This window comes from Globicephala melas, chromosome 7 (genome assembly GCF_963455315.2).
Source record: "Globicephala melas chromosome 7, mGloMel1.2, whole genome shotgun sequence".
NCBI classification, from domain to species: Eukaryota; Metazoa; Chordata; class Mammalia; order Artiodactyla; family Delphinidae; genus Globicephala; species Globicephala melas.
Window position 1 is genome coordinate 108,886,844 of NC_083320.1, and position 27,616 is coordinate 108,914,459.

General features: G+C 40.0%; 1 protein-coding gene across 3 annotated transcripts in view; it reads right to left on the reverse strand.

Annotated features, from left to right (window-relative positions):
- Positions 1-248: 248 nt before the first annotated feature.
- Positions 249-27,616, reverse strand: part of IWS1 (interacts with SUPT6H, CTD assembly factor 1) — a 47,055-nt gene continuing 19,687 nt past the window's right edge. The window contains exons 3-14 of one of the 3 annotated variants that reach the window (XM_060302577.1): positions 26,117-27,188; positions 24,168-24,354; positions 23,566-23,623; positions 18,132-18,229; positions 16,839-16,989; positions 15,082-15,164; positions 13,504-13,633; positions 12,264-12,381; positions 9,214-9,325; positions 8,585-8,641; positions 5,448-5,559; positions 249-614 (exon numbers count right to left, since the gene is read on the reverse strand). In XM_060302577.1, the coding sequence (XP_060158560.1) occupies positions 483-614; positions 5,448-5,559; positions 8,585-8,641; positions 9,214-9,325; positions 12,264-12,381; positions 13,504-13,633; positions 15,082-15,164; positions 16,839-16,989; positions 18,132-18,229; positions 23,566-23,623; positions 24,168-24,354; positions 26,117-27,188 (2,310 nt within the window). In that variant the 3' untranslated portion in view covers positions 249-482. Of the gene's footprint in view, positions 4,985-5,447; positions 5,560-8,584; positions 8,642-9,213; positions 9,326-12,263; positions 12,382-13,503; positions 13,634-15,081; positions 15,165-16,838; positions 16,990-18,131; positions 18,230-23,565; positions 23,624-24,167; positions 24,358-26,116; positions 27,189-27,616 lie in introns of all 3 variants that reach the window. The other 2 variants (XM_030840456.2, XM_060302576.1) reach the window with 2 other exon arrangements.

A 27,616-nucleotide genomic window follows, 5' to 3' on the forward strand; every position in this document is an offset into this window, starting at 1 on the left:
TCTACCATGACTCACCTCATTCGCATCACAAAGACGTCCCTAGCACCCAGGAATCCCAAGGGTTGTAGGAGCTCATGGTTGGGAACCAAGGGTAACGACCAGACAAACCACACCACAGTTAGGCAGTCTACACTCTGAAGGGCCACAAACCACTGTAATATCTAAAATTTTTCTGCACTCACCAAGAACTAATTTTCACTCCCATGGAGAATGCATCCTCGAAGACAATGAAGAGACAGCCCCCCAAAACCAGAATGGAATTTTATTGTGTAAAGTTGATAGAAGTAGGACTAGTATTCTTCTGTACAAAGTGCACAACAAATGGTTTTAAATAAAACTGAGAGAAATGCAAGTCCTATGACAATATTTGATACAAGCTGAATCATTTACAGGTACACTAAAAAAGTTTTTAAAATATCATCTTTCTCCAAAGAGTCCATTGCGCATTTCTTAAGAGCAGAGATAGGGAACCTCCCAGGCAGTCACAAGGGCATTTTATTGCCCTCGATGCTGATTTTTACTGCGTGTGCAGATCTGCTTTTTTTCCTGATGTCTGTGAACTTTCTCATCTGTTTATCCAGTCGACTGATACCCTTCTTGGAGGTCCCCTGAAACTAAGAGTGGGGTAAAAATTAAAGAGCAAATTATTGAAACACATACACTTAGTTTTGTCTTTCGTCTTCTTTTATCTGAAAGTCAGCAGACAGAAGAGCTCCCAGCTCTGGAATAACCAGAATAAGCTTTGGTGACCTCAGGAACAGAGCAAGTATACACAGCAGTGTTAGAAAAGCATATTAAACTCTCTCAATGGAGAATAATTTTGTTCTCATCTGTGCCTTACTTTCAAATTTTGCCTCTAGTCCACGGAAATTTGCTAGAAGAGAGAAAGGGGGGTTAAAACTGAAACTACGATCCCCCTAATTCCATCAGGTTACATTTTGACTGTATGCTTCTCCCTTTCAAAGACCAAATGTGGAGGTGACCGCTTGACACATACACCTTCAAACAGTGCTGGCATAAAAAATAATGATCTTCTAAGGCAAGGAAAGTCATCGAGAAAAAGCCTGAAGCATAATGAATGAGGTTAGAACCGCTAGGTGCTTGCTGGAACTCTAGTTTCCGATTAGAAACTAGTCAGGGTTCTGTAACCCTGTACAAATGATGCCCCTTGTGTGAACTACTTCCAGGACTGCTGGGAGAAGTGAATAAGATAATAATAACAAATACAAGCACAGAGGCTAACATAGAATCGGCGCTCAAAACAAAAGCAGCTATTATTGCTATTACTACTACTTTGCAATCAATTAGTTTGACACAAAAAGAAAAGTAAATTAATTCTCTTGAACCAAGGGGCTTATACTTCTTCCATCTCTTTCTGCTTGCCCTTTATGTTTAAAGGTTTGCTTGTTAGGTAATTTCTCTTCTACTTTGAAAAGACTGTGTCTTGAAAAGGTGTGGTCTCCAAGAAATTGACACCTTTTAGAAATGTTGAAAAGGCCTGCCATTTATGTCAGATCAGGGCAAACTCTTCTTGCTGGCTACAGTAATCTAACAATTCCAATCTTTATGACTGTCGAGTGGTTAAAAAAAGATGGGATTTTCTAATTCTTCTCCCCAGATGTTTACTACTGAATCACCTGTGAAGCTCAATTCAAAGAATGCTAAAATAAGGTGGAGACTAGGAGACACTCTAGGGTCGGTACCAGTGTGGTGAAGTTCTTTAGAGTTGGGGAGACCTCCCCCAAGCCTTATCTCACCTCTGGACTTGTCTTCCACCTCAGTTATAAGCAAAGACCTCTAAGTCATTCTTGAACAAGAGCTGCACTGATCATCCATCCTAGATTTTCTACATACATCCCAATTCCAAATATTATTTTATATCAATTTTAATCCTGGGCACTAGTACTCTAAGCGAGCATAAAAATTCATTATCAGATGAGAAAGTTATGCGACTATCACCCTATGCATGCAATACCCCAGATTTCTAGACAGTCCCAAATATCTGATTTCCTTTCAGACAATGTGCCCTGATTTTTAGTAGCTGCAATCAGTCCACAACGGAAGCCTTAGCTGCTCAGATCTCTGCCAACTGCCCAACTCCCAGCAGCTCTACCCCTCAGCCTGGACTTCTCCTTGTCCACTCCCAGGACCTTCTCTAATAATTTGACCCTCTAGCCTCAGCAACTGGGACATGCCCAGGCTGCGCTGACCTACTCCTACTTACAGCTTGTATGACTTGTATCTGGCAGATGCCTGGTTACCCCAAGCCTGAAAACACACAGAACTGAGTACCTAGCCTGTCAAATTCAATGACTTCTCTCTTGATTTGTCAACCGTACACCACTTCCTTAGGACAGTAAAGCTGTATGCTGCACCGCTTTATCAGTGAAAAACCAAAAGTAGCCTAAAAGATTAGGAAGATGGGTTTGCTTAAAAAAATATGGTACAATCATATTACAACACAATATTAAGTCACTGAAGGATGTTAACTCAAATGAATTATTACCATGTTTAGTAAAACACAAACCCAACAAGGTATAAATAAGTATGATCATAATTTTGATTAAAAGTTAAAAAACAAAAACAAAAAAACACCACCACCTCCAACAAAACCCTCTCCAAACCAGTAGTAATGTTTATGTACACATATATAAAGGACTGGAAAGAAATAACCCAAAATGTTAATATTAAGGTGCGGGGGGATTACAAGTGACATTAATTTTATTTGTGCTTTTCGTATTTAAAAGTTTATATAAAAACATGCACTGCTTGTGCCATTTTAATGTTATTTTAAAAGCATTCCATGGAAAAAATTAGCATATAAACATACAATGTAGCACAGGTTACTGCATTATTTAGAAGCGAAAAATCAGAAACCATAGAGGAATGAATAAACAAATTATATATTCACATGATAGACTATTATGCAGCCATTACAAATGATAACTCTATAAGGCAGTTTAATGAGAAGTGATCAAAACTCTATACAATATAATTTTAATTATATTAAAGTATCAATATCAAATTGCTTTTGAGTGGTGATTTTTCTCTTTATAATCTCAAAATTTTCTACAATTGTAAGCAGAAAAAAACTAAGTTTAAAGCATTACTGAAAATACATGTAACACATCAAAATTGTTAACAGTGGTGACTTACACAGAGGAAGAGCAGGACTTGGGGAGTGGGGTTTATTCTCTAGTATATTTACTCTCGTAATTTCAAATATAAAAATTACATTTAAAACAAAAAGTTTCATTTGAAAGCCATTTACTCACTCCAATTTTCTTCTTGGGAAACATGTTTTCTAGTAACACTCATTAGTGTCTGTGCAATGTGAAAGCCTTGAGTGTATATGTAAGGAAACTTCTTGAACAGGAAAACAGTGTCAGGTGGTTTAAGGACAATTTACTGAAATGTAACATGGGACTACCAGCCCCCAAAACATGCCTTATTATTATTTTTCTTTTTTTGACAGAGCTCTGTAAGCCAGACACAGGCCAAGATAAATACCCGCCCGTTTTGATCTGGGGAGTGTTGGGGATGAAGGAGAAGAACTCTGCTTGAATTCCCCTCTCATCACGCTGGCCACCTCTTGCTCTAGCAACAGGCTGGGCCACCTCTGCCCACCTCCCCATCACCTACAGGGAGGGTGGGATCAGAAGCAGCAACACCAGCAGACAGGCACATGCCCTTCCAAAGAAGACTGGCCGCTAGGATTTTTTATTACGTTTTTCACTGCCCTATTATAGTTCTTGATTCTCAAAATAGTGTGCTGGGGTAGAAAATGTATTACGAAAGAGAGGAATAAAAGGATGGAAGAGACAGTGAGAAAAGTAAAGGTAAAGAGAAACAGGGGTGGTGGGGGGGAAGGAGGGATATCAAGGGACATGGAAATGGAAAGAAGAAAAAAGGGAGGAAGGGGACTTCCCTAGCGGCCTAGTGGTTAGGATTTCATGTTTTTCACTGCCGTGGCCCGGGGTTCAATCCCTGGTCAGGGAACTGAGATCCCGCAAGCCCTGAGGTGTGGCCTAAAAAAGGCGGGGTGGGAAGAAAAAAGGGAAGGAAGTAGAGGTGAAGAAATTCTTAGCACTGAACCAGTGCTCTCCTACCCTTTATTTATTCTCATTAAGTAAGACTGTGTGCTTTGTTTTGATAGTAGCTTAACAACAAAGTGAAATGGCAGGCAGGTGAGTGTGTCTGTGGAAACAGCTGCCAAAGCAGGGGTCGCGGAGGAGTCACAAAAGGAAGGCAACACACTCAGACAGATGCTCAGGAGGGCACTGCCGCAGAGGCGCCACCGTTAACCTCCGAGCACAGCAGGTCAGTGAGTCTGGCTTTATGAATGTTTCAAAGTCGTCTTCATTTCCGACCATGAGCTGAATATGTATTAATTAAATTTATCTCCTAAATATTCAGTGTCAGGCTTTATGCAGTGAGCCCTCAAATGCAGTTACTGAGCCACTGACAACAGGAAAAGAAGCCACCTCCCTTTCACCAAGACGTTACTAACCAATCACATGCCTGTAAGGGAGATCACTCGGATTCCAGGCCCTAACAAAAACCTTTTTAATAAAAAGGGGACCAGTCAGAAAGACCAAAATGCCTAGCCGTGAGGTAATTATCTATTAGTCTCTAGGAAGGGAATCCCGTATCAATTTCTCAGTATTCAAGAGGACTAGAATGTCACTAAGTGCCTGTTGGGGTCATTATTTCATGAACTAAAAGTGGTCCTGGCCTTTTCTGGTTAAGAAAGCACAAACACACTGTTTTCACTCTAGCTGCTGACAACTCAAGCCCATGCACAGAGCATGCTTCCTTGGGGATACCTCCCGGACACGCTCTGGTAGGGCCAGGCCTACAGGGGCATCCTGTTGCCTTCAATGCTGAACTTGACAGCACGGTGCACTTTGCTGAGTCGTTTCTGTTCTGCAAATCGCCTCTTATGCTTTTCCAATCGGCTTAGGCCCTTTTTAAGAATACCAGGCTAGAAAGAGTAGTTTGAACGGAGAATAAAAAAAGATTACTGAGAAGCAATAAGGATCACCGAATAGTATTTACAGTGACGGCAGAAGTGTCTACCCTAATAAACACTTCACAACAGAATTACTTAAAGCAGCTGAATAGAAAGGGAGGGGTAGGTTGCAGAAGCAGGTGAGTTTTGTTTCTCAGGGTCTTAAAAAAAAACGACTGTACCAAAACACTCTAGGCTTCAAGATTCAGTTGAAATAAAGGGATTAATAAGAGGAAACTTCCCAACTTGATAATGTTTCTTTAAGTCTGAAGTAAACCTCATCAGCAATAAGTGATCTGGCTAGATAAGTGACCAGAAAATAGCTCTCGTCAAATCAGATAAACCTTAAGAGCTGTTAAGGGTTATTGAACACGAAGTAAAAGACGAACAGTAATCTGCATTTCAGATCCACCTTGCTGTCCCCCTGCTTGCTTACCCTGGACGACTCCATTTCCACATTCCACTTGGGCCTGACAACATAGTCCTTGTTCGAGGGCATGGGGACCCTTGCCCGGGCACAGAATCCAGGATCTCCAGGTCTAAGAGCCCTGAGAACGGGAAGAAGAGCATGCTGCTTATGTAGCCGACCACACCCGGGTCCATCCCATTCGGCTGCATATCTGTGTCAAACCTCCTCTGCCCTCCCGAAGTCACCCGCTCCAGCATCCTGCTGTCTGTCTTAGATGGCCTCATCATCACTCACACTGCTGTACCAATGGCTCAACTTCCCCCTCAAAGCCAATTTCCTCTGCATTTTCAGGACTCCTTTTCACCTCTCCTCAGCTTCAGATATAATCGCATCTCTCCTTTCTAAGGCTGGTTCCTCCATCAGGACTCTGAATCTCAATTTCTCTGGTCTAATAGAGTCACTCATGTGTTCATTTGTGAGGTGTAAAAACAGGGAGTCAAAATGACCCCCCAGACTGAGTATGCCCATAAAGCAGTTGACATAGTTTTGCATATGCAACTCATACAGTAATTTTTTGGTCTGTTTCTTGTTTTTAAAAAAGTTCAAGATAATTATAGATTCACATGCAGTTGCAAGAATTAATGCAGAGAGATCCAGTGTCTCTCCCAAAGGTAACAACATGCAAAAACTATAGTACAATATTACAACCAGGATATTGATGTTGCTATAATCCATCAATTTTTATTTACATTTCCCCAGTTTTACGTGCACTCATTTATCTGTGTGTGTGTGTATTTAGTTCTATGCAATTTTATCATGTGTGTAAGTTCGTGTATCCACCACAGGATCCCTCCTATTGCCCTTTAGTAAACATGTCCACCTCCCTACTCCATTTGCCCAGTCCCTAGCCCCTGGTGACCATGAATCTACTAATTTCTGTAATGCTGGCATTTGAAGAATGTCATATAAATGGAATAATACACCATGTAACGTTTAGAAATTGGCTTTTTCCACTCAACATAATGCCCTTGAGGATCCAACCAAGTTGTCACATCTATCAATATTTTGTTCCATTTAATTGCTGAGCAGTACTCTATGGTATGAATATACCATGGTCTGTTGAACCATTCACTTGCTGAAGGACATCTGGGTTGTTTCCAGTTGTGGACTATTACGAATAAAGCTGTACTACTAATGGACAGGTTTTTGCACAAACATAAGTTTTCATTTCTCGGGGATAAATGCCTAAGAATCTTGTGCAAGTGCTGGGTTGTATGGTGGTTGCATGTCCAACCTTACAAGAAACTGCCGAACTATTTTCCAGGGCAGCTGTCCCATTTCACCCCGCAGCAATGGATGAGTGATCTAGTTTCTCTGCATCCTTGCCAGCACTGGATGGCATCACATACAGTAACTTTTATGTACAAATTTGAGAACTATCGTGCTAGACTAACCTAAGACTATCATCCTTCAAAAGTAAAGCCTATTTGATGTCTGGGAATTCGAATCATTCAACCTTCAGGTAACTAACCACCTCAGTGGTAAACGGAGGGTGGGTATTTGCGGGGTGGGGGAAGAAGAGGAAGAGAAGGCTAAAAAATTCTGAAATTGTTTCTATTCCCTTGTATGGTTTACTCCATTCTTAGTATCAAGCTTCTGTAACTTTCAAATACGTGAACTGAAACTTCTATAACTTTCATATACATTAACTGACTAGAAAATCTCCCACAACTCTTATTTTTCCCCTGAAGCCACTGTCAGCACACCTGTCCGCGAGCAAACGACACTTGCTCCCTCTAGCTCATTTCTCGTTCTCCTTTTGCGATCTGGGTGCTGCCCGATTGCCAGCCCTCACTGCACAAACGCCCGTGAAGCCTACCCCCATGGCCCCCTCCAGCGTGGCCTCATTCTCCTCTGGGTTCTCCTCCAACATGTAGGACCACATCTGCTCACTGGCCTTCACTGGCTACACCCCTTTTCAAAGGGTTCAGTTTATTTCTTACTCTATACTCTCTTTTTTTTTTTTGCGGTACACGGGCCTCTCACTGCCGTGGCCTCTCCCGTTGCAGAGCACAGGCTCCAGACGCGCAGGCTCAGCAGCCATGGTTCACAGGCCCAGCCGCTCCGCGGCATGTGGGATCTTCCCGGACCGGGGCACGAACCCGCGTCCCCTGCATCGGCAGGTGGACTCTCAACCACTGCACCACCAGGGAAGCCCACTCTGTACTTTCTTGAGTCAACAATCTTTTCTACGGAGGTAACTATCAAATCTATGTCTCTAGCCCAAATTCCAGTTCTAAGCACAGGATAATTATAGGACTATCTCAGTCACCTTACATTTAATATGCTCAAAACAGACGTCATCTATGTTTTCACGTTTACTCCTCCTCTCCACTCTAGTGAAGGGTAATATCATCATCTCAGTTGCTTAAGTTTAAAATTCTGGGTGGTATCTTCAACTCTAGCCAACTTCTCGCCCACCCAGCCAGACTCCTGGCAGTTGCACACCTGCGAGGGCTCCTCATCCTTCTGCTTCTCCGTTACGGTCTCAGTTTAGCTGTATCACTGCCTTCAGTTCCTCTGCCCTGCAACCCATCCTACATCGTGCTACCAGCAGAAGCATTCCAAATCAATCTGACGACTTCACGTCCATGCTCAAAAACTTTCTAGGAAACCACAAAGAGAAGTGAGAATTCCTCATCTTGACTTAAAGCATTTCAGAATTTGGTCAACAACTGCATTTCCAACCTTATCTTCCACCACCTCAGGCACCATACTACTGCCCGACTACTTGCCATCCCTAAAACAGGCCTTGCGTGCTTACCCCACATCTTTGCTTAAGCTCTCTCCTTTGCCTACAATCCCTCTGAAGACTTTCTGAGAGAATGGACTACTTTTAGTTTGATTCTGTATTTTCAGAGTTTACCAGAGAGTCCAGCACATAGCAAGCAGCAACAAAATCTTTACCGAATGAACTATTTCTCAATATTCTTGTAACCTCCAGGGTATCCACAGAATGTGAATATTCAATAAATACTACACTAGGAATCATCCCCTGCCAATGTGAACAGAGCATCATTTCAATTGCTATTTTTCTTAAAACAAAGCAGCAAGCAGAACATTCCCAATACAGTCTACATTGAAAATCAATACAAAACTCTTACTTTTCCTCGCCTGTCAGCACCTTTTCCAAATCTCTTCGGGGTGTCTGACCACCAGTGCTGGGAAAAAAGTAATTGATGAGTTATTAGGAAATGTCAGGACCTTATAACTAAGGAAAAAAGAGCAAAATGAAATCTCAAACTTAGACCACCATTAGGTCCTTTACACTGGATCAGGGAAAATAATTCCTAATATTGTATTATAAAAGTACTACTTATTTTAATGATCATTGCACACCAGGTTTCACTCACCTGTAATGACCCTGCCATCTTGGATGCAAATACATCCAGTTTATTGATACAAATCGAAAATTTTTTTTTCTCTTAAGGATCTGGAAATGGGACTGAGGAAGTTTTTTCTGCAAGAGGCTGAAACAACCTAAGCAACCTCCAGAACGGTGGCAGAGGCCAGATCCAACCAGAAAAGCCTGGGAGGGGAGCGGGTGTGGAGCTTCACTGTACACTACCACATTTAAACTAAAAAGTATCATGAACTACAAGACATATCAAGCAGAGGAAAGACAAAATCCTACCATCTTGTAGATTTCTTAATGATCTTAATTACCAACCCCCGCCCTGAGTTATCGCAACAATAACGTTTACTCCACTTACTCATACCTGTTCCCTCCTACCTGTTCATTCTTCGCCGTTGAGGCATCTGTTCTAGGTCTCTCTGCTCCCTTTCTTCTCTTGTCATTCCTTTGTAGTTTGAGGTAAGACCAAATATAGGCCGAGACCATTCATCTACAACAGAGAAAAATTAATTATTTAGCCCATAAAGTAGCATTTCTACTACCATTCTTTGAAATAATCATACCCTAGTGTAAAGTCATATTCTAGGCATTAAGAACATTCTTTCCTTAAAGATAACATTATTTCAGGACCATTTGTAGAATAAACACAGCATGATACCAGCATCACAACTAGCTCCAGCTGATTCAGAAAATTCAATATAAAAAGATCACTTAAACCTGTAATCACCACAGAGGCTTAAAGAAAGTAACATCTAACTCACTTTGAAGGTCATCAACTAGCTGTGTTATTTCATAAAGACAGTTTAATTTCTAAATTTAGTCTCCTGAAAACAGAAAATCTTTTTTTTTTTTTAAATTGAAGTATGGTTGATTTACAATATTTAGTTTCAGGTGTACAGCATAGTGATTTTTTTTTTTTTTTTGCAGTACGCAGGCCTCTCTCTCACTGTTGTGGCCTCTCCCGTTGCGGAGCACAGGCTCTGGATGTGCAGGCTCAGCGGCCATGGCTCACGGGCCTAGCCGCTCCGCGGCATGTGGGATCTTCCCGGACCAGGGCACGAACCCGTGTCCCCTGCATCGACAGGCGGACTCTCAACCACCGCGCCACCAGGGAAGCCCGTGATTCTTTTTTTGGCAGATGCTTTTTCCATTATAGGTTATTATCCCCTGTGCTATACAGTGTATCTTTATTGCTTATCTATTTCACGTATAATATTTTGTATCTGCTAATCCCATACTCCTAATTTGTTCCTCCCCGCTTCTCTCTCCCCTTTGATAACCGTAAGTTTGTTTTCTATGTCTGTATGTCTGTTTCTGTTTTGTATACAGATTCATTTGTATTATTTTCTAGATTCCACATATAAGTGCTATCATATAGTACTTGTCTTTGTCTGACAAGTACTATATGATATCACTTATATGTGGAATATATATTTCACTAAGCACAATATTCTCTAGGTCCATCCATGTTGCTGCAAATGGCAATATTTCATTCTTTTTATGGCTCAGTAGTATTCCATTGTATACATGTACCACATCTTATTAAGCCAACTGTCTGTTGATGGGCATTTGGATTGCTTCCATGTCTTGGCTATCATAAATAATGCTGCTATGAACACTGGGATACATGTACCTTTTTGAATTAGAGTTTTCATTTTTTTTCTGGATATATATCCAGGAGTGGAATTGCTGGATACTATGAAAGTTTCACTTTTAGTTTTTTAAGGAACTTCCATATTGTTTTCCATAGTGGCTGCACCAATTTACATTCCCACCAATGATGTAGAAGGGTTCCCTTTTCTCCACACCCTCTCCAGCATTTATTAGTTGCAGACTTATTGATGATGGCCATTCTGACTGGTGTGAGGTGAAACCTCACTGTGGTTTTGATTTTCATTTCTCTCATAATTAGCAATGTTGAGCATCTTTTCATGTGCCTGTTGGCCATCTGAATATCTTCCTTGGAGAAATGTCCATTTAGGTCCTCTGCCCATTTTTTTTAATGGTTTTTTTTTTTCTGATATTGAATTGCATGAGCTGTTTGTATATTTTGGATATTAACCCCTTGTTGGTCACATCATTTACAAATACTGAAAACAGAAAATCTTGAAATTCCTCTACTTTCTTACTCTAGCCAAACACAACTCCCTCATTACTTGTCAAAATGGTCTAAATCTTTAAAAATTACATTTTGATAGAGCAGATGCAGGGTCTGTACTTCATTAAGTCTAAGAAAGCTCCTAAGGTGATCACACAAAAAAGTACTACATGTGCACTGTTTAGCCAGTAAAAGTCCAAAGGTGCCAGCTGATGTCTTTGTTCTTATCACTGCATTGTATCAAAACAAGAAAGGACCTTTACAGACAGAACACAGGTGTTGTCAAACTAAGAAGCAAGGAGTCTCAGGGGAGTCTATATCTCTTTAAAAACTGACCCGCTGTCCCCAACCCTGGATTCAGAATCACCTGTAGTACATGACAGGTACCAGTGGGAACAGTTTGCTTCTCTCTTGCCTAGGGCAAAAATAACGTCGAGAACCACTGCATCAAAGCATCAAATGCTTATTGTTTAATAGGCAATAAACTACAGATTATTAATAAGATCGAAGATATAATACTTCTCTAGTTTATAAAAAAAATTAAATTTCTCGAAAGGCTTTTGATAGTCTTAAACATTCAACAGAAAAATAACTACTGTATTCAGATACAAAAGTAGTTACTATTTCAAATTAGTGTTGAAGTTTAAAAATTTCTTTCCAACACAAAGCACAGGAAGAGTTAAGGAGGATGATGAAGACGCATGTGGTGTTCATAAACAATATGGCAACTGAGTAAATGAACTTCAGTTAGATTCCTCTGGATTTCGCTGTTATCATTAAGTAATAACACACAAAGGCTTTGGAGACCATTATAAAAATAACAACAATAGCAGCAGTGGCTAACATTTCTTGAAGACTTACTGTATTCTAGGCACCATGCTTTACATACACCTTCTCACTTATTCTTTAAGACAACCCAAACTAAACACATAATTCTCTGTTTCACAGAGGAGGAAACCAAGGCTTAGAGCTTAAATCACTAGCCCAAGGATATGCAGTAAGGTAGGTGGTAAATCTAGGATTTGAACCCAGGTATGACCGACTCCAGGGCCGACATTCTAATCCCTCTCTCTCTACGTGCTCCTGATCCATGATTAGAAAATGCATCATTTTACTTGTTATATACTGGATAGCATACTTAAATATACTGAGAAGCATTTTAAGTCTAAGGGAAAAAAGCTTAGTACCTACAAGAAGGTATCAAAAAATTTTCCTACTCCATTTCATTGACTCATTTTAAATGAAAATTGGTAAAAATATAGTTAGCTTTTATATATACACGTCTCTGTATATACATAAACACACCAAACAAAAAGTAAAATGTACATACTGATTAATTTCCCTGCCATGTCCTTGTTGGACCTTGATTCCTTGGGGTGTTTATAAAGATACATCACTGCTCGTCCAATCCCACTATGCTTCAGGGTCTCCTGGCTCACACTAGGTAGCTGGGGAACATAAACACAGACATACATATTAATCATTCTGAAGCTGGGAGTCCTGCCAATCTACTCTAGCGGGCCTGCAAGACCTGGTTCATTCACAACAGAACAAATAACAAAAAAGTTATATTTTCAAGGATCTATGGACACTGAACACAAAGATACTTTGTGTTTACATCAGTAGTTGAGAGTTCAGTACTACCACTGAGTTGAAGTAAAACTTAACAGTGTGAGAAAGTGTGAACTAAGCATCCTCAGAGGTTAGCAGCTTAATAAATCAAGGGTCCTCTCAGGCCTCTGAACCAAACAGACCTAAGTCTGAACCCAACCACAGCCATCTGCTAGCTATGTGACCTTGGACAAGTCATTTAACTTCTCTGAGTCTTAATTTCCTCATCTGTAAAATGGAGATAATACACCTACCTTGCAGGTTTGTTGTGAGGAATAAATAAACCTATATATTTAAAAAACACCTGGCACGTAGCAGGTTCCTCGGGAATTCCTTCAGAAGTTAAGTAGCTTGCCCAAGGTGTCTCAGCCACATAAAGGTGGCCCAGATCAAGATTCAAATGCATGCTTATTTGATGCTGAAGCTGGTGCTCTTTCTACTTCAAGTGCCTCCCTACAACATGCCCACTACTATACTACTCTTCTCAGATAAACCAGAACTACTCCAAGATCTTTTTTCCTTCAATACCACAGTCACACGAAGTTTTAAAAGGCCTTCCTTTTTTTTTTCTTTTTTTCTTGCGGTACATGGGCCTCTCACTGTTGTGGCCTCTCCCGTTGCAGAGCACAGGCTCTGGATGCCCAGGCTCAGCGGCCATGGCTCACGGGCCCAACTGCTCCGCGGCATGTGGGATCTTCCCGGACCGGGGCACAAACCCGTGTCCCCTGCATTGGCAGGCGGACTCTCAACCACTGCGCCACCAGGGAAGCCCAAAGGCCTACCTTTTATGCTCATTTTATTTGGTATGTTCCTAATAAACACACCTAATAAAACTCCTCTTCTGATAGGCTGTGGCAGAGAGACTATACAAATATATGGCAAAATACAGAGGTTATGATAATACAAACCACAGTAGATAACTAATGAAGAGCAAACAAGTCAGATTATCTGCCTCTGACCTCTTGCAGAATCTTCAACAGCTCTTCTCGAATCTTTAGTGCCGGCAAACTCCTATCTGGTAGAGGGGAGAGCCATTCTTTGATGGCAGACATCACACCACTGTCAATAAATGTTTCTTTAAGGTCCTGCCTGTAATAAGAGGAAGAATTAAAAAAAAAAAAGTCAAGTCTATGAATGTTGTTTCTATTGTAGCTTCCTTTGGATTTTCTTACAGATTTAGTGATGTTTCCAAAAACTGCTTTTAAAAACTGACTCATATACATTATTCACTGAGCACCTATTCATAGACTTCAACAGCCAATATGAAATTTAGTTCCTATTTTCAAGAAACAAACAGACTTGATAGGTAAAGATGATGTGTTAAAGGAAAAAAAACCCACCAAATTGCAAAAGGTAATGCTGATATGAATGGTACAGACTGTAAGAATAATGAGCTTTAATTATTACAGCTAAGAAAAAAAAATGTTTTATCTATGAGAATAGTGATCCTCAAACTGTTTCAAGCAAGACAGAACCCAGAATTGTGCTATTCTTTGCAGGACACCAGGGAGAATACCATTCTCCTAGCAGAAAAAAAATCCCAATGAATACTGATACTATTCAAATTCCATTTTATGTACTAGAATCAATTATGGTAACAGGGAACATGACATTATATACATGAAATCTGGCACAGATAATTTTTTCTGTTGGGATAGAGGTAGCAATCTTCTAGTAGAAAGCCCTAGACCATATGGCTGGCTCATTGGTGTACTAATGCACTTCTTTAGCCATCAAAAGAAGGCTACTGCTGAGTTCAAGGAGAAATCAAAGTTGCTCAGGAATGTGAGCAAAGCAATGAAAAGAACCTGCAGAAGGACCAGTGACATAATTCATGATATAACAGGACACATGAGTCTTATTCAATATGTGCTTCAAGTAGTCTCCCAGCATTTCTGCTCTGTTCTCAATCACATTGGGAAAAAGATGCAATTTTACCAGACTCTAAACAGTCTATAAAGAACAAAATAAGTGGTTTCCAAGTTTTTCTTTCATTAATATCAGTTTGCTATTTGTTCTGTTTGCATCATGCATCAAAGTGTAAGAAAAATTTGCAATGAAGTAATAATCTAGGAAATTCTATTCATTATTATTTTTCTGTAGGTTGACAGAAGGCAATCATTCTTTAATCTCTCTAGAATACTAGTACATAGCTTGAATATCAGTCCATTAAAAGGGAACACTTTTTCGGACTTCCATGGTGGCACAGTGGTTAAGAATCCGCCTGCCAATGCAGAGGACACGGGTTTGATCCCTGGTCCGGGAAGATCCCACATGCTGTGGAGCAGCTAAGCCCGTGTGCCACAACTACTGAGCCTGGGCTCTAGAGCCCGCAAGCCACTACTAAAGCCTGCGCACCTACAGCCCGTGCTCCGCAACAAGAGAAGTCACGGCAATGAGAAGCAAGCACACCGCAATGAAGAGCAGACCCTGCTCGCTGCAACTAGAGAAAGCCCGCGTGCAGCAAAGAAGACCCAATGTAGTCAATAAATAAATAAATAAATGGAAACACTTTTCCAAGGAAACAGAATACTTACTTCTTAAGGTGCATGACCACAGTAGGTAATAATGTTAATTTTTTCAGTGCTGGCTTTTTTTGATTATTCAACTGTCTGTCTTCCTATCCAGGAAGAAAAAGATTGAAAAAAAAAAAAAGGGCAATTGTTAATAGTGAATTATAACCACTATAATTCTAAACTTTAAATATAATAAAGCAGCAATTTCTCCGAGACACTACAGTTTTTCCTACAAGAAAGAATAATTACATAAAGAATAGACTTTCTGCAGAGCCAAAACCCACAAAACTATTAGAATAACTAGTTTTAACAACTACAAATCGAGAGGAACAATTTTAATTTAAAATACTGGCATAACTATCAAGTTTTCAGAGTTCATTCAAGGTACAAATTATACATGGAAAAATTTGGTTTATCATCAAGAATAATTTTGCAGCTATGGGGCCTGTAAGAAAGATAAAAGAATACGTTATTAAAGAAGAGTTTTAGTATTTGCTTGGGTATTTTTTCCCTAGTTTTTTTTTTTTTTTTGTCAGACCACACAGCTTATGGGATCTTAGTTCCCCAACCAGGGATCGAGCCCGGGCCCTCGGCAATGAGAGCGCAGAGTCCTAACCACTGGGTGACCAGGGAATTCCCCCTACTTTTTTAATTATAGAAAATTTTAAATTCTACAGACATACAAAACAAAATAATACACTCCTGTCATGTACATTTCAACAATTAAACACACATGGCCAGTCTTATTTAGCTATCTCTCTAGCTACTTTTCCCTTCACCCTTGAATAATTTTGCAACAAATCCTAGACACACGTCATTGGATTATAAATACTTCAGCAAGTGTCTCTAAAAGAGCAGGACTTGTTTTTAAACATAATACTTGGGCAATTTTTACAATTTGAGCAGAATTTTTAAATGCAGTGAGTTAAATGCAATCATTTGATCAGAGACAAAAGAATGACACAGGTTTATAACATAATAAATATGAGTTTATAATTTTTTGTATGTGAAGAAACATCACTTTGTGGTAAACTAGCAGAACCTGAGAACAAGATCACTCCCCCATAAAACCAGCAAACCAATTCAGCTAAAAAGGCCCATTTTACTTAATACTTAGTCTTTTCACTTTTTTCCTAAAACACACTACTTAAAATTATTGGGGCTTCCCTGGTGGCGCAGTGGTTGAGAGTCCGCCTGCCGATGCAGGGCACACGGGTTCGTGCCCCGGTCCGGGAAGATCCCACATGCCGCGGAGCGGCTGGGCCCGTGAGCCATGGTTGCTAAGCCTGCGTGTCCGGAGCCTGTGCTCCGCGACGGGAGACGCCACAACGGTGAGAGGCCCGCGTACCGCAAAAAAAATAAATAAATAAAATTATTTCCATGCTTAAAATTTAGAACAGTAAATGCTTATTATAAAAAAAAACAAAGTATTTTTAATGTAGTTTAAGCAAGGATTAAGTGTAAAAAAAAAAATGGCCGGAATTCCCTGGTGGTCCAATAGTTAAGATTCTGCACATTCACTGCCAAGGGTCTGGGATCAATCGCTGGTAGGGGAACTAAGATCTCATAAGCTGCATGGCGAAAACAACAAAACAAAACAGGGACTTCCTTGGCAGTCGAGCAGTTAAGACTCCATGCTTCCAATGCAGGGGACGCAGGTACGATCCCTGGTCTGGGAACTAAGATCCCACATGCCTCGCAAACAAACAAAACAAAAAAGGCCACATAATCAATTATGTGGGAGAAAGAAAGATGAAGCTAGAAGTGACCTATCTCACCTCAGCAGCTTCATTCATCTTGACAATCATGGCGCTCACAACGTCGTCGGCATCACTAATAAAAGTACCACCATCACGGTTACGCCTGCGCTTGCCACTCATGCTCTTTTTCCGCTGTAACATCATCTCAAAGTCCGACAGAAAGTCCATGCTAAGCAGTAACCCAAAATTAAGTGAAATATAAATTCCCTTTTAAATATACATTTTCTTTTATGACAGTTAAGAACCACCAACTTTCTTAATTCTAACTCAGTGAAGTGCTACTTTCTTTTAAAGTGCAAGTACTTTAAAAATTGCTTTTAAAAGAACAAGTGATCATAAATTTTATGCTCAACTTCCCAACGGTTACACATTAAATACTAATAGCCCTACACCTTCATACACTATGTTCATGCTTACATGTGTTAGCCTGAAAAAGAACATTTCAAATTTCAAGTTTTGCCTGCCACTCCATGGTTCAGTTTTAGTTGCATTGCCTTTCTGCGGGGGGAAAGAGTGGTTTTCAATTATCTGAATATTTTTGTCTTATACAGAATAAGTAGGGGAAAAAAACCCGCTGTTTTTTAGTGATAAGAAGTATAACTCTCCAAACATAATGTGACTGAGATAAAGATGGAGATCTACAAATCTGCTAAGAGCCTCAAAAAGACTTTGTAGCTTTCATCTGAATCTTTACACTTAACGAGGAGCTAATATGCTCTCTGCCTCTATCATATAAATAAGATGATATGGTTTATAATTTAATTTCCAAAGGTACTGCCAAACTCATTCAGCTTAATTCTTGCATGTCACTAGGAATTAAAGCATCATCTTTATAAACAGTAACTAACAAATCATTCTATGTTTGTCACCTTTCATGACACTAGATTCTTCTGAACATAGATTCCAACCATCTCAACAAAACTATGTGAAATACAATCAAGGAATATTTTGTATCTAGAACATCCCCCCGGGACCCCCAAATCAGCTTTCTCTCTCTCTCAAAAAAAAAGTTTTTATTAGGTTATTTTTCAGAAGAACTTACTTGGTGAGATATAAATTAAAAGCCTGGCAACCATATAGCCCCACAAATTAAGACAGCTGAGCACAGGGCAAATGACAGAAAAATAACAGCAGCAAATAATTTTTGGACAGCACTGTATACAGAGAAGTAGATGGGAGAACAAAAATGGAAGATTCTTTCCTACACTTAATCAGGAACCAAAATAAGAAAAACAAAGTTCGTTAGTCTCTACCTTCATTTTTAAAGTTCTCTTTAATAAAGTCCTTTTTTAAAAAATAAAACAAACTTACTGTTTTCCTCTCTTTATGTTATCATCAGAATCTGAATCTTCTGCTTCTTTTACCTGTGTTTCACTTTTTTCTTCTTCCAAATCTTCTTGGTTAAAACCCTAAAGGAAGGGTAAGTTAGCTGGAGTTACCGCAACCTCATTACAGACTCTCTTCTATGTAACTGCTCTTAATTTTTTGCATCTTTAAAGTAATACATTCATAAAGAATAAAGATTAAGAAGATATCAAAAGACATATTGCAAAAAAACCTCCCTCCCACCCTAGCCCTTAGTGTTACTAGTTTTCTTGTCTCCTTCTTCATTTTTAAGGCTTTAGATGATTTCACCAAATAACTGCAACCATAATTTAAACGAAATTTCCCTGATGATATTTAGGTATGTGTATTTGAAATTTTGAGAAACATCTGCAAACTGTCTTCTATAGAGGTTACACCAAATTAACTCTCCTTCCAGGAAAGCACAAATTCACCTGTTTCCTCACCTTCCCACTACTACGGCAGGTTATCAAGCATTAATATTTGCAATCTCTGGACTGAAAAAAACAAAAGGCATCTCTGTAGCTTCCTTTGCATCCTCTTATTATGAGTAAAGCTGGGCATTTCTCATGTTTCAAAGCCATCTGTTGCTATTTCTCTGTGAACTCTCAATATCCTATGGCCAGTTTTCCATTGGATCTTTGTCTTATTGGTATGGAAAATCTCTTTAAAAATTAGGGAAATTAGACCTTGCTACATGACGGGAACTGCACAATCCTGACATCTGTACAGTTTGATTTTGTTTATGGTAATGTTTTCTGGGTATAATTTTTAATTTTTTATGTAATTTAAATGGTCAGTCTTTTCTTTGTAGCTTCCAACTTTCATGTTATACTTAGAAAGGCCTCCCCAATGGTTCCCCTAGTATGCTGTTTTCTACACTGAACTGAATCCATAATCAAGTTGATGTCCACTCTCCACACTAGAGAAACATATCTTATGCTTGTAAAATGTTGCTTAACTGAGTATAAGCCCCATGAGGGCAATGTCCAAACAATCTCTGGCATACAAGCTCTCGAATATTTGTTGAATGAATTCTTTTCTATTTTCTTTAGGTTTATTTACTATTTTTCTACCATCTTGAATTAGACTCTAAATTCATCTACTTTCATCCTCTCTTGCTTTAGTAATGAAAGTACTGACTTTTTTTTTAACACAAGAACTATTTAACAAGTAAGTTTTAAATTTTGGGGTGGCAAGGGTGCTTTTATGTGCTAATTTTGTTACTAATTTTTAATTTCATTGCATTCAGAAAATGTTGTCTATAGTTTGTACATTTTGCAAAAGCTTGATTTAAATTTTATATGGAAATACAAAGAACCAAGAAAAGCCAAGACAATCTTAGAGAATAACAACCTTAAAGGACATAAATAACCAAATATCAAGGGTTATGCATTAATGGTGCAAGGATAGACCAATGGAACAGAAAAGATACTTCAGAAACAGATTAGAAAATATATACATACTCGATTTATGACAAAGATGGCAGAATAGTGGAAAAGGATAGTCTGGTTCAACTAGATACTACAAACGGGGGGCGGAAATCTTGACTATCTCATATATACTGCACACAAAAGCCCATTCCAGGTGGACAATATAACTGAATGAAAAAGATAAAATAATCAAGCTTCGAAAGAATAACTCAGGAAAATATTTTTATAACCTTGGGGATAGGCAAAAATTTCTTACAATTCAAAAAACTTTCAACATAAACGAAAAGACTGGTAAAGTTGATTTACACTAAAATTAAGAACTTTTGCTCATCAAAGACTCCATTTAAAAACTGAAAATGCAAGCCACTGAACAGAAGATATTTTTATCTTTTATAATCTCCAAAGGGCTTATATCTGGATTATATAAAAACAGACACTTCTCTTTTCTATCTTTCCTGGTTTTTTGGTCTTGATTATTCCATTGTTTACATTCCACTTAGATTACAGATCTGTTCATTCTCTTCGCAGTTCTGTCAATTTTTGTTTTGCTTATACATATTTAAAGTCATATTACTAGGTACACGGCTAGGTACAATTTTAAACCCTTTTTTCAATATAAAGGGACCCTCTTTACCTCGAACAATGGTTTTTGCCTTAAAGTCTACGTCGTTGATATTCATATAAGCTACACCAGTTTTCTTTTGGCTAGTGTTCGGAGAGAGTACCTTTTTCCATCCTTTTATTTTCAACTCTATCTTCTGTTTCAGATGAATTTCAAAATTAATATATAGCTGGTTTTTAAAATCCAGTCTTTAATTTGTCCTTTAATTGGAGCACTTAATATATTTCAGTGTGACTTCTGATATTATCAAAGTTTATATCTGCTATCTTACTATGTACTACTTTCTAAATGTCCCCCTGTTCTATATTTTTCTCTTTTCTTGCTTTCTTTTGGATTGACTAGCTTCTATTATTTCATTCTTCTCTCTCTATTAGGTTGGAAGTTACACATTCCATTAGTCTTTTTAGAGATTACAATGCACATCCTAACTTACCAAAGACTACTAATGTACTTTTACATACATTTGCAAAGACCTGAGAACATTTCAATTCCATGTAAACACCCAACCTGTCACTGCCGTCATGTTTTAATTTCATATGCATTTTAAACCACACCAGACGTGACTGTTTTGGATGGTCATTACACATTTAGACCTAGCCACACGCTTTTGTTGCTCTTTTTCCCTTCCTGCATCCTTCACCTTCCACCTGAGATTTTCTTTCTGCCTTTAGTATTTCCTTCAGTTGGCATTTGGTAAGATGAAATAAGCAGGGAATCTTCATTCCTGAAAAGAATTTTTACTGAATATAAAAGAACTTTTAAGTTTGCAGTTATTGGATTCTATTACTTCTGTTGAGAAGTTAGCTATTAAAATAACAGTTGCCTCTCTGAATGTAATATCTTTTCCCCTTTGGCTGCTTTAAAGACTTTCCTGTTTTCTTTGGTTTCTTGCAATTTTCCTGTGGTGTATTGGGTTGGCCAAAAAGTTCATTCAGGTTTTTCCGTAAGATGTTACAGAAAGGGACTTCCCTGCTGGTCCACTGGTTATGACTCCACGCTCCCAATGCAGGGGGCCCGGGTTCGATCCCTGGTCAGGCAACTAGATCCCACATGCATGCCGCAACTGAGAGTCCGCGTGCCGCAACTAAATATCCTGCATACCACAACTAAAGATCCCGCGTGCCGCCACTAAGACCTGGCCCAGCCAAATAAATTAATTAATTTTAAAAAAAGTTACGGGCTTCTCTGGTGGTGCAGTGGTTGGGAGCCCGCCTGCCAGTGCGGGGGACACGGGTACGGGGCCTGGTCCAGGAAGATCCCATGTGCCGCGGGGCAGCTGGGCCTGGGCACCACAGCTATTAAGTCTGCGCTCTGGAGCCCGCGGGCCACAACTGCTGGTCCTGTGTGCCGCAGCTGCTGGGGCCCGTGCGCCTGGAGCCCATGCTCCGCGGCAGGAGAGGCCACCACAGTGAGAGGCCCCACGTCTCAGCAAAGAGGGGTCCCCGCTTGCTGCAACGGGGAGAGGGCCCGTGCGCAGCAGTGGGGACCCAGTGCAACCAGAAGTAAATAATGATTAATTTTTTTTAAAAAAGTTACAGAAAAACCCGAACGAACTTTTTGGCCAACCCAATATTTAAGTGTAGACTGCTTTGTTTTTATCCTGCTTGCAATTTGTAGAACTTCTAGACTCTATGGCTTTATGAATCATTTCTTTAAATATTGTTTCTGATATATATACATATACATTTCCTCCCCTCTCCTTCTGGGATTCCAAGTCACTCTGTTAACCTTCTCATGCATAATTTATGTTTTATTTTTTACATTTTCCACACTAATATCAATGCTTCATTCTACATAGTTCCTTCTATTTATTTAGTTAGTTAGTTGTGGCAGGTCCTGGTTGCAGCAGGCGGGCTCCTTAGTTCCTTCTATTTATTTATTTATTTAGTTGCAGCAGGTGGGCTCCTTAGTTGTGGCATGCATACTCTTAGTTGTGGCATGCACGTGGGATCTAGTTCCCTGACCAGGGATTGAAGCTGGGCCCTCTGCATTGGGAACGCAGAGTCTTAACCACGGTGCCACCAGGGAACTCCCTCTACATAGTTCCTTCTAACTTACCTTCCAGTTCACTCATTTTCTTTTCAAATACGTCTAATCTGTTGTTAAACTCATCCACCAAGTTTTTAATTTCAGTTACTGTATTTTCAAAGTTCCAGAATTTCTACTTGGTTCTTTTTCAGGTATTTAAAAAAAAACTGTTTGCTCTAAGAAACTTTTCAATCCTTTACCTTGCTAAACATATATATATTAAAGGCAATATCTAAAATTCCTATATCTAGAGGCCCTAGGTCTATTTCTGTTATCTGCTGTTACTATTGTTTCTTTTTAAATGTTACAGATAAGTGTGTACTGTGTATTTGAAAAACTACAGAAATAACTGGAGGTCTGTGATGATGTTACTTTTGTCCTGAAAGGATTTCTGTTTGCATATGTCAGGTGGCTGAGAGCCAGCCAATGGTTTAAGAATCACTGCAATCAAACTTCTGAGACTTAGGGAGGGTGACGGAAGAGGGAAGAGATATGGGAACATATGTATATGTATAACTGATTCACTTTGTTATAAAGCAGAAACTAACACACCATTGTAAAGCAATTATACTCCAATAAAGATGTTAAAAAAAAAAAACAAAAAAACTTCTGAGACTGAGGTTCTCTATGTTGCTAGATGACTCAAAGATGGCCTAAAATCTGAGCAAAGGCTATTCTAACTTCCAGTTCACCCTTAATCCTAGCAGTCTCAATCCAGAGCATGGGGTTTTCAGGGTCCCCTAACCTCAGCAGGCCCCGACCTTCCGGTTTTCGCTCTTAAGCCTTGAGGCAATCAAAAATAAATTTAGCCTCTCAGCTTGAGTAGACGAACATCCCAGAACAAGCAGTTCTAAATGGTGAGCTTACCTCTTTAGGTTTCTATCTTTTGCTGGTTTTTGGCTTAGTAATTCTTTGTTACCTAGTTCTTATGATGATGAGCCGATTTTTTTAACATTTTGTCTAGCTTCTGTAGTTGTCCTTAGCAGAAGGGCTGGTCCAAATTACCTCACGTGCCATTGCTATCATCAGAAGCTCCGTAACTGCTGTGATTCTTTCTCTTTAGCATTATAAAGCGCGTTTCATTGTCTCTTAATGTGTTCCTTCCTCCCTTTAATTCAATTTTGCCCGTTATTTTCCTTTTATGTCTTTGTAGACCCCTTTATTTCACTTTCTGAATACCTTTGTTCTAGATTTTTCTACTGGATACATCATAGCTATTTATTTCTACTTATTGGAATCTCCTACTAGACACCCACTGCCATAAAAACAAAAAAAGCATAGCATAATCAAAGAGGAAATCTTTCCGTCTAATACTTACTGTAAATTCTTCCTCCTCCTCATCACCAGATTCTCCAAATATGTCTGCAATAAGATTTCTAGAAAATATAAAAAACTTTCATTTGCTTTCTTCTCATTTGCATAGGAATCAAAATATTTTTCTAATAGGGTATAATTTAGTAACAGTAAAACATGCAGATCTCAAGTGTCCATCTCAATGGGTTTTGACACATTCACGTAACCCTTACCCTAACAGAACAGTTCCTTCTCCCCAGAAAGTTCCCTTGTGGCCCTTTCTAGTCAGTCCCCCCTATCAACATCCCAGAGGCAACCACCACTCTGATTTCCACCACCACAGATTAGTTTTGCCTGTTCTTGAACCTCACATAAGTGGAATCAGATAACATGTCCTCTTTACTTCTTTCACTTAAAATAATATTTTTGAGGTTCATCCATGTTGTAGCATGCAGCAATAGTTCAGGACCTAAAATCCTGAATGCCCCAAGGTCATGAAATTAGGCAGGGTATATTGTATTACACCTCAACACGGAATTTTAATACAAGTTTAAAAACCCTGAAAGACAAACCCCTCTCTACCGCCTTGTATGAACCCTGGGAAGTTCAGGTTACACTGCCACTTACTCTTCTTCATTCCCTGACTCACTATCACTCCCAAACAGGTCCTTCTCTTCATTTTTCTTATCAGACAATTCTCTCCCTGCTTCTTCTTCACTGTCAGATGCTATCGTCTTCTCTCTTTTGCCTGATTTGTCTGACATAACATCACTGTCAGAGTCATCTGCATCAGAGACAACACGACTCTTCTTTGCTGCTGTTGAAAAAAAAATCATCATTAATCTTACTCCATCACAGTCACTGTATTACTAAGTACAACAGGTGCTCTAAAATGTCAGTACGTGGCCAAAACCAAAGGCCTCATGATACACAGTTTAGAATAAAAAATAAATAAATAGCTAAAAGATGCAGAGTCATCTTACAATTACCTGCTATATAGGAAAAAGTGGCCAAAAGATGAAGACTGGCATCAATAGCTACCTTTCCTCTGGGGGAACAGAGAAAATAAGAGTAGAATCCCTTGTCTGCTGCCTAATATTAGCAGAACTCTAAAGGCTTGGATATTCTTTTGTGGAATCCCCATGCTCCTCAGTCATCCATCACTGCTCAATCTGGAATTTCTCATCTACCTTAGTAAACTGCACATGTGGTGCTCTTTTCCCTTCTCCTTTAACAACTGTCGGGTTATAAAGAAATGCCTTTTCCCAAAAAGATGTTTCATAAAAAAGTAATCAAGTAGTAAAGATTGGAATATTTTGTGGAGACATGGAGTCTCTAAATAGAGTCCCTCGGAAACTTCCTTGAATTTGGGCATTCAACAATGTTTAACAACTGAAGACAGGTACCCATGGGAGCTCAGTCACTGTCTAGATGGGATGTAGTGCATTAGCTGTCAAAGAGACCACAGTTAACTCTGGATAAGGTTGGGTTTTCATGTAAAAGTATTCTTTTGAAACATTACCCTTTCCAGTAAAAAAAAAGGACTTCCCTGGTGGTCCAGTGGTAAAGAATCCGCCTTACAATGCAGGGGAAGTGGGTTTGATCCCTAGTCAGGAAACTAAGATCCCACACAGGGCGACTAAGCCCTCATGCCACAACTACTGAGCTCGCAAACCTCAACTAGAGCCCGCATGCTGCAAACTACAGAGCCCATGCACTCTGGAGCCCGCGCACCACAACTACAGAGCCCACACACCCTGGAGTCTGTGCGTCACAACTAGGGAGAGAAAATCTGCAAGCCACAACTAGAGAGAAGCCCGCGGACAACGAAGAGCCTGCGAGCTGCACGAAAGATCCCACACGCCGCAACTAAGACCTGATGCAGCCAAAAATAAATAAAAAATCTTTTAAAAAATTTATATTTTCATAGAAATCTTTCATATTGCCATTGCAATGCAGTCTAGTTTATCATTTCGAGGCAGTCAGAACTTAACAAATGCTGCTAGAACAACAAAGGAAATTTAATATTAAGACTTGCCAATGAGGGAAATCCCTGGTGGTCCAGTGGTTAGAACTCCAGGCTTTCACTGCCAACCTCATGAGTTCAATCCCTGGTGGGGGAACTAAGATTCCACAAGCCACATGGTGCAGCCAAAAACACCAAAACAAAAAACCGAAACACTTGCCAATGAAAACCAGTGTCCTGGTGATATTTTAGAACATCAAGTTGAATAAGAGAATACAGACCTAACATTCCAGGAAAAGAAACAATGCTTCATAGTTATAAGCTTAGACAACAAGTAAAGCTATGGAGGGACTTCCCTGGTGGTCCAGTGGTGGAGAATTTGCCTTCCAATGCAGGGGACACAGGGTCAATCCCTGATTAGGGAACTAAGATCCCACATGCCATGGGGAAACCAAGCCCACGTGCCGCAACTACTGAGCCCGTGTGCTACAGAGCCTGCGTCCCACAACTAGAGAGCCCGTGTGCCTCAACTAAGACCCGATGCAGCCAAATAAATAAATAAATAAATAAAAGTAAAGCTAAGGATAAACAGCCCAAAATAGTCCCTTACATGCTTTCTCTTCATCGTCACTATCAGAAAGCACAGCAGCTTTCCGCTTCGCTACTTTCTCCTCCACCCCCTCTTTTTCTTCATCCTCATCGCTGTCAATTTTGGGCCTTTTTGGTTCTTCCTCCTCGCTGTCAGAACTGTTGAACCGCTTCCTGTCTACATGGGCATCTGAATGAAAGGGGTCAGCCTGCATTTCTGTGTCCTCTCTCTTATTCTCCCCGTCACTGTCCTCATCAGACTCCGGCTTCTGTCTGTGTCTGGGGGCAGCCTCGGCTTCTGAATCGCTGGCAGGCCCCTTCTGAGGCTCCTCGCTCTCAGAGTCACTGGCTTGGGGCTTGGGAAGCTCCTCATTTTCAGAATCACTGGCGTGGTGCCTTGGCGGGTCCTCGCTTTCCGAATCGCTAATTCGGGGTTTGGGAAGCTCCTCATTTTCCGAGTCACTGGCTTGGTGCCTTGGGGGGTCCTCACTTTCCGAATCACTGATACGGGGTTTGGGAAGCTCTTCATTTTCCGAGTCGCTGCCTTGCTGCCTTGGCGGGTCCTCGCTTTCTGAGTCACTGATCCGAGGCTTGGGCAGCTCCTCACTTTCAGAGTCACTAACTCGAGGCTTGGGAAGCTCCTCATTTTCCGAGTCACTGGCTGGGTGTCTTGGGGGCTCCTCGCTCTCAGAGTCACTGACTTGGGGTTTTAGAGCATCCTCTGTTTCCGAGTAACTGGCAGGACTTTTGGGGAGCTCTTCGACCTCTGAATCGCTGGCAGGGGGCTTCCTAACATCTTCATTTTCGGAGTCGCTTGCGTGCCCATTAAGCAGCTCCTCGTTTTCAGAGTCGCTCACAGGTAACTTCCTGGGCTCCTCATTCTCAGAGTCGCTCCCATGGTGATTGGCATCCTCGTTTTCAGAATCACTCGCAGGAGGCTCTGCATGCCCTTCAAATTCAGAGTCGCTGTCCTTTTGCCTTTGAAGCTCCTCACTTTCAGAGTCACTGGCATTAAGATTTGAAGGGTCATCGTTCTCAGAGTCTGTCACATGATGTCTTTTGTTGAGACCATCTTCTCGATCACTAGGTTCATTCTGAAAAATCAAGGGAGAAAAAATTAGGAAAGTGCAAAAAAAGCTTTGGTAGTAAAAATGTTAAAAATTTTCAGCTTAAAAAAATAAGCAGGAATACGCATGCTTAAATGTAGAATTCTCATCCTATACGTATATAGAAACATCCCACTTTTAAAAAGGCCATTCATCTGTGAAATGGTAGCATGGTTTAGATCCCAAAATGAGGAACGATAACCTGCCTTCATGAATCTGTAAAGCACAGATCCCCAGATTACTCTATGGTACCTTATACTTTGAAAAGCTAGATTAAACAACAACAAAAAATAAACCTTAACTTTCTCATGTAATTCTAGCTCCTAAATATATTCTTTAAGTACATACAAGCAAACATGTACCCAAGTTCTCTTAAAAAAGGAACATTCTTGGGTTTTATAACGTTAACGTTCTTT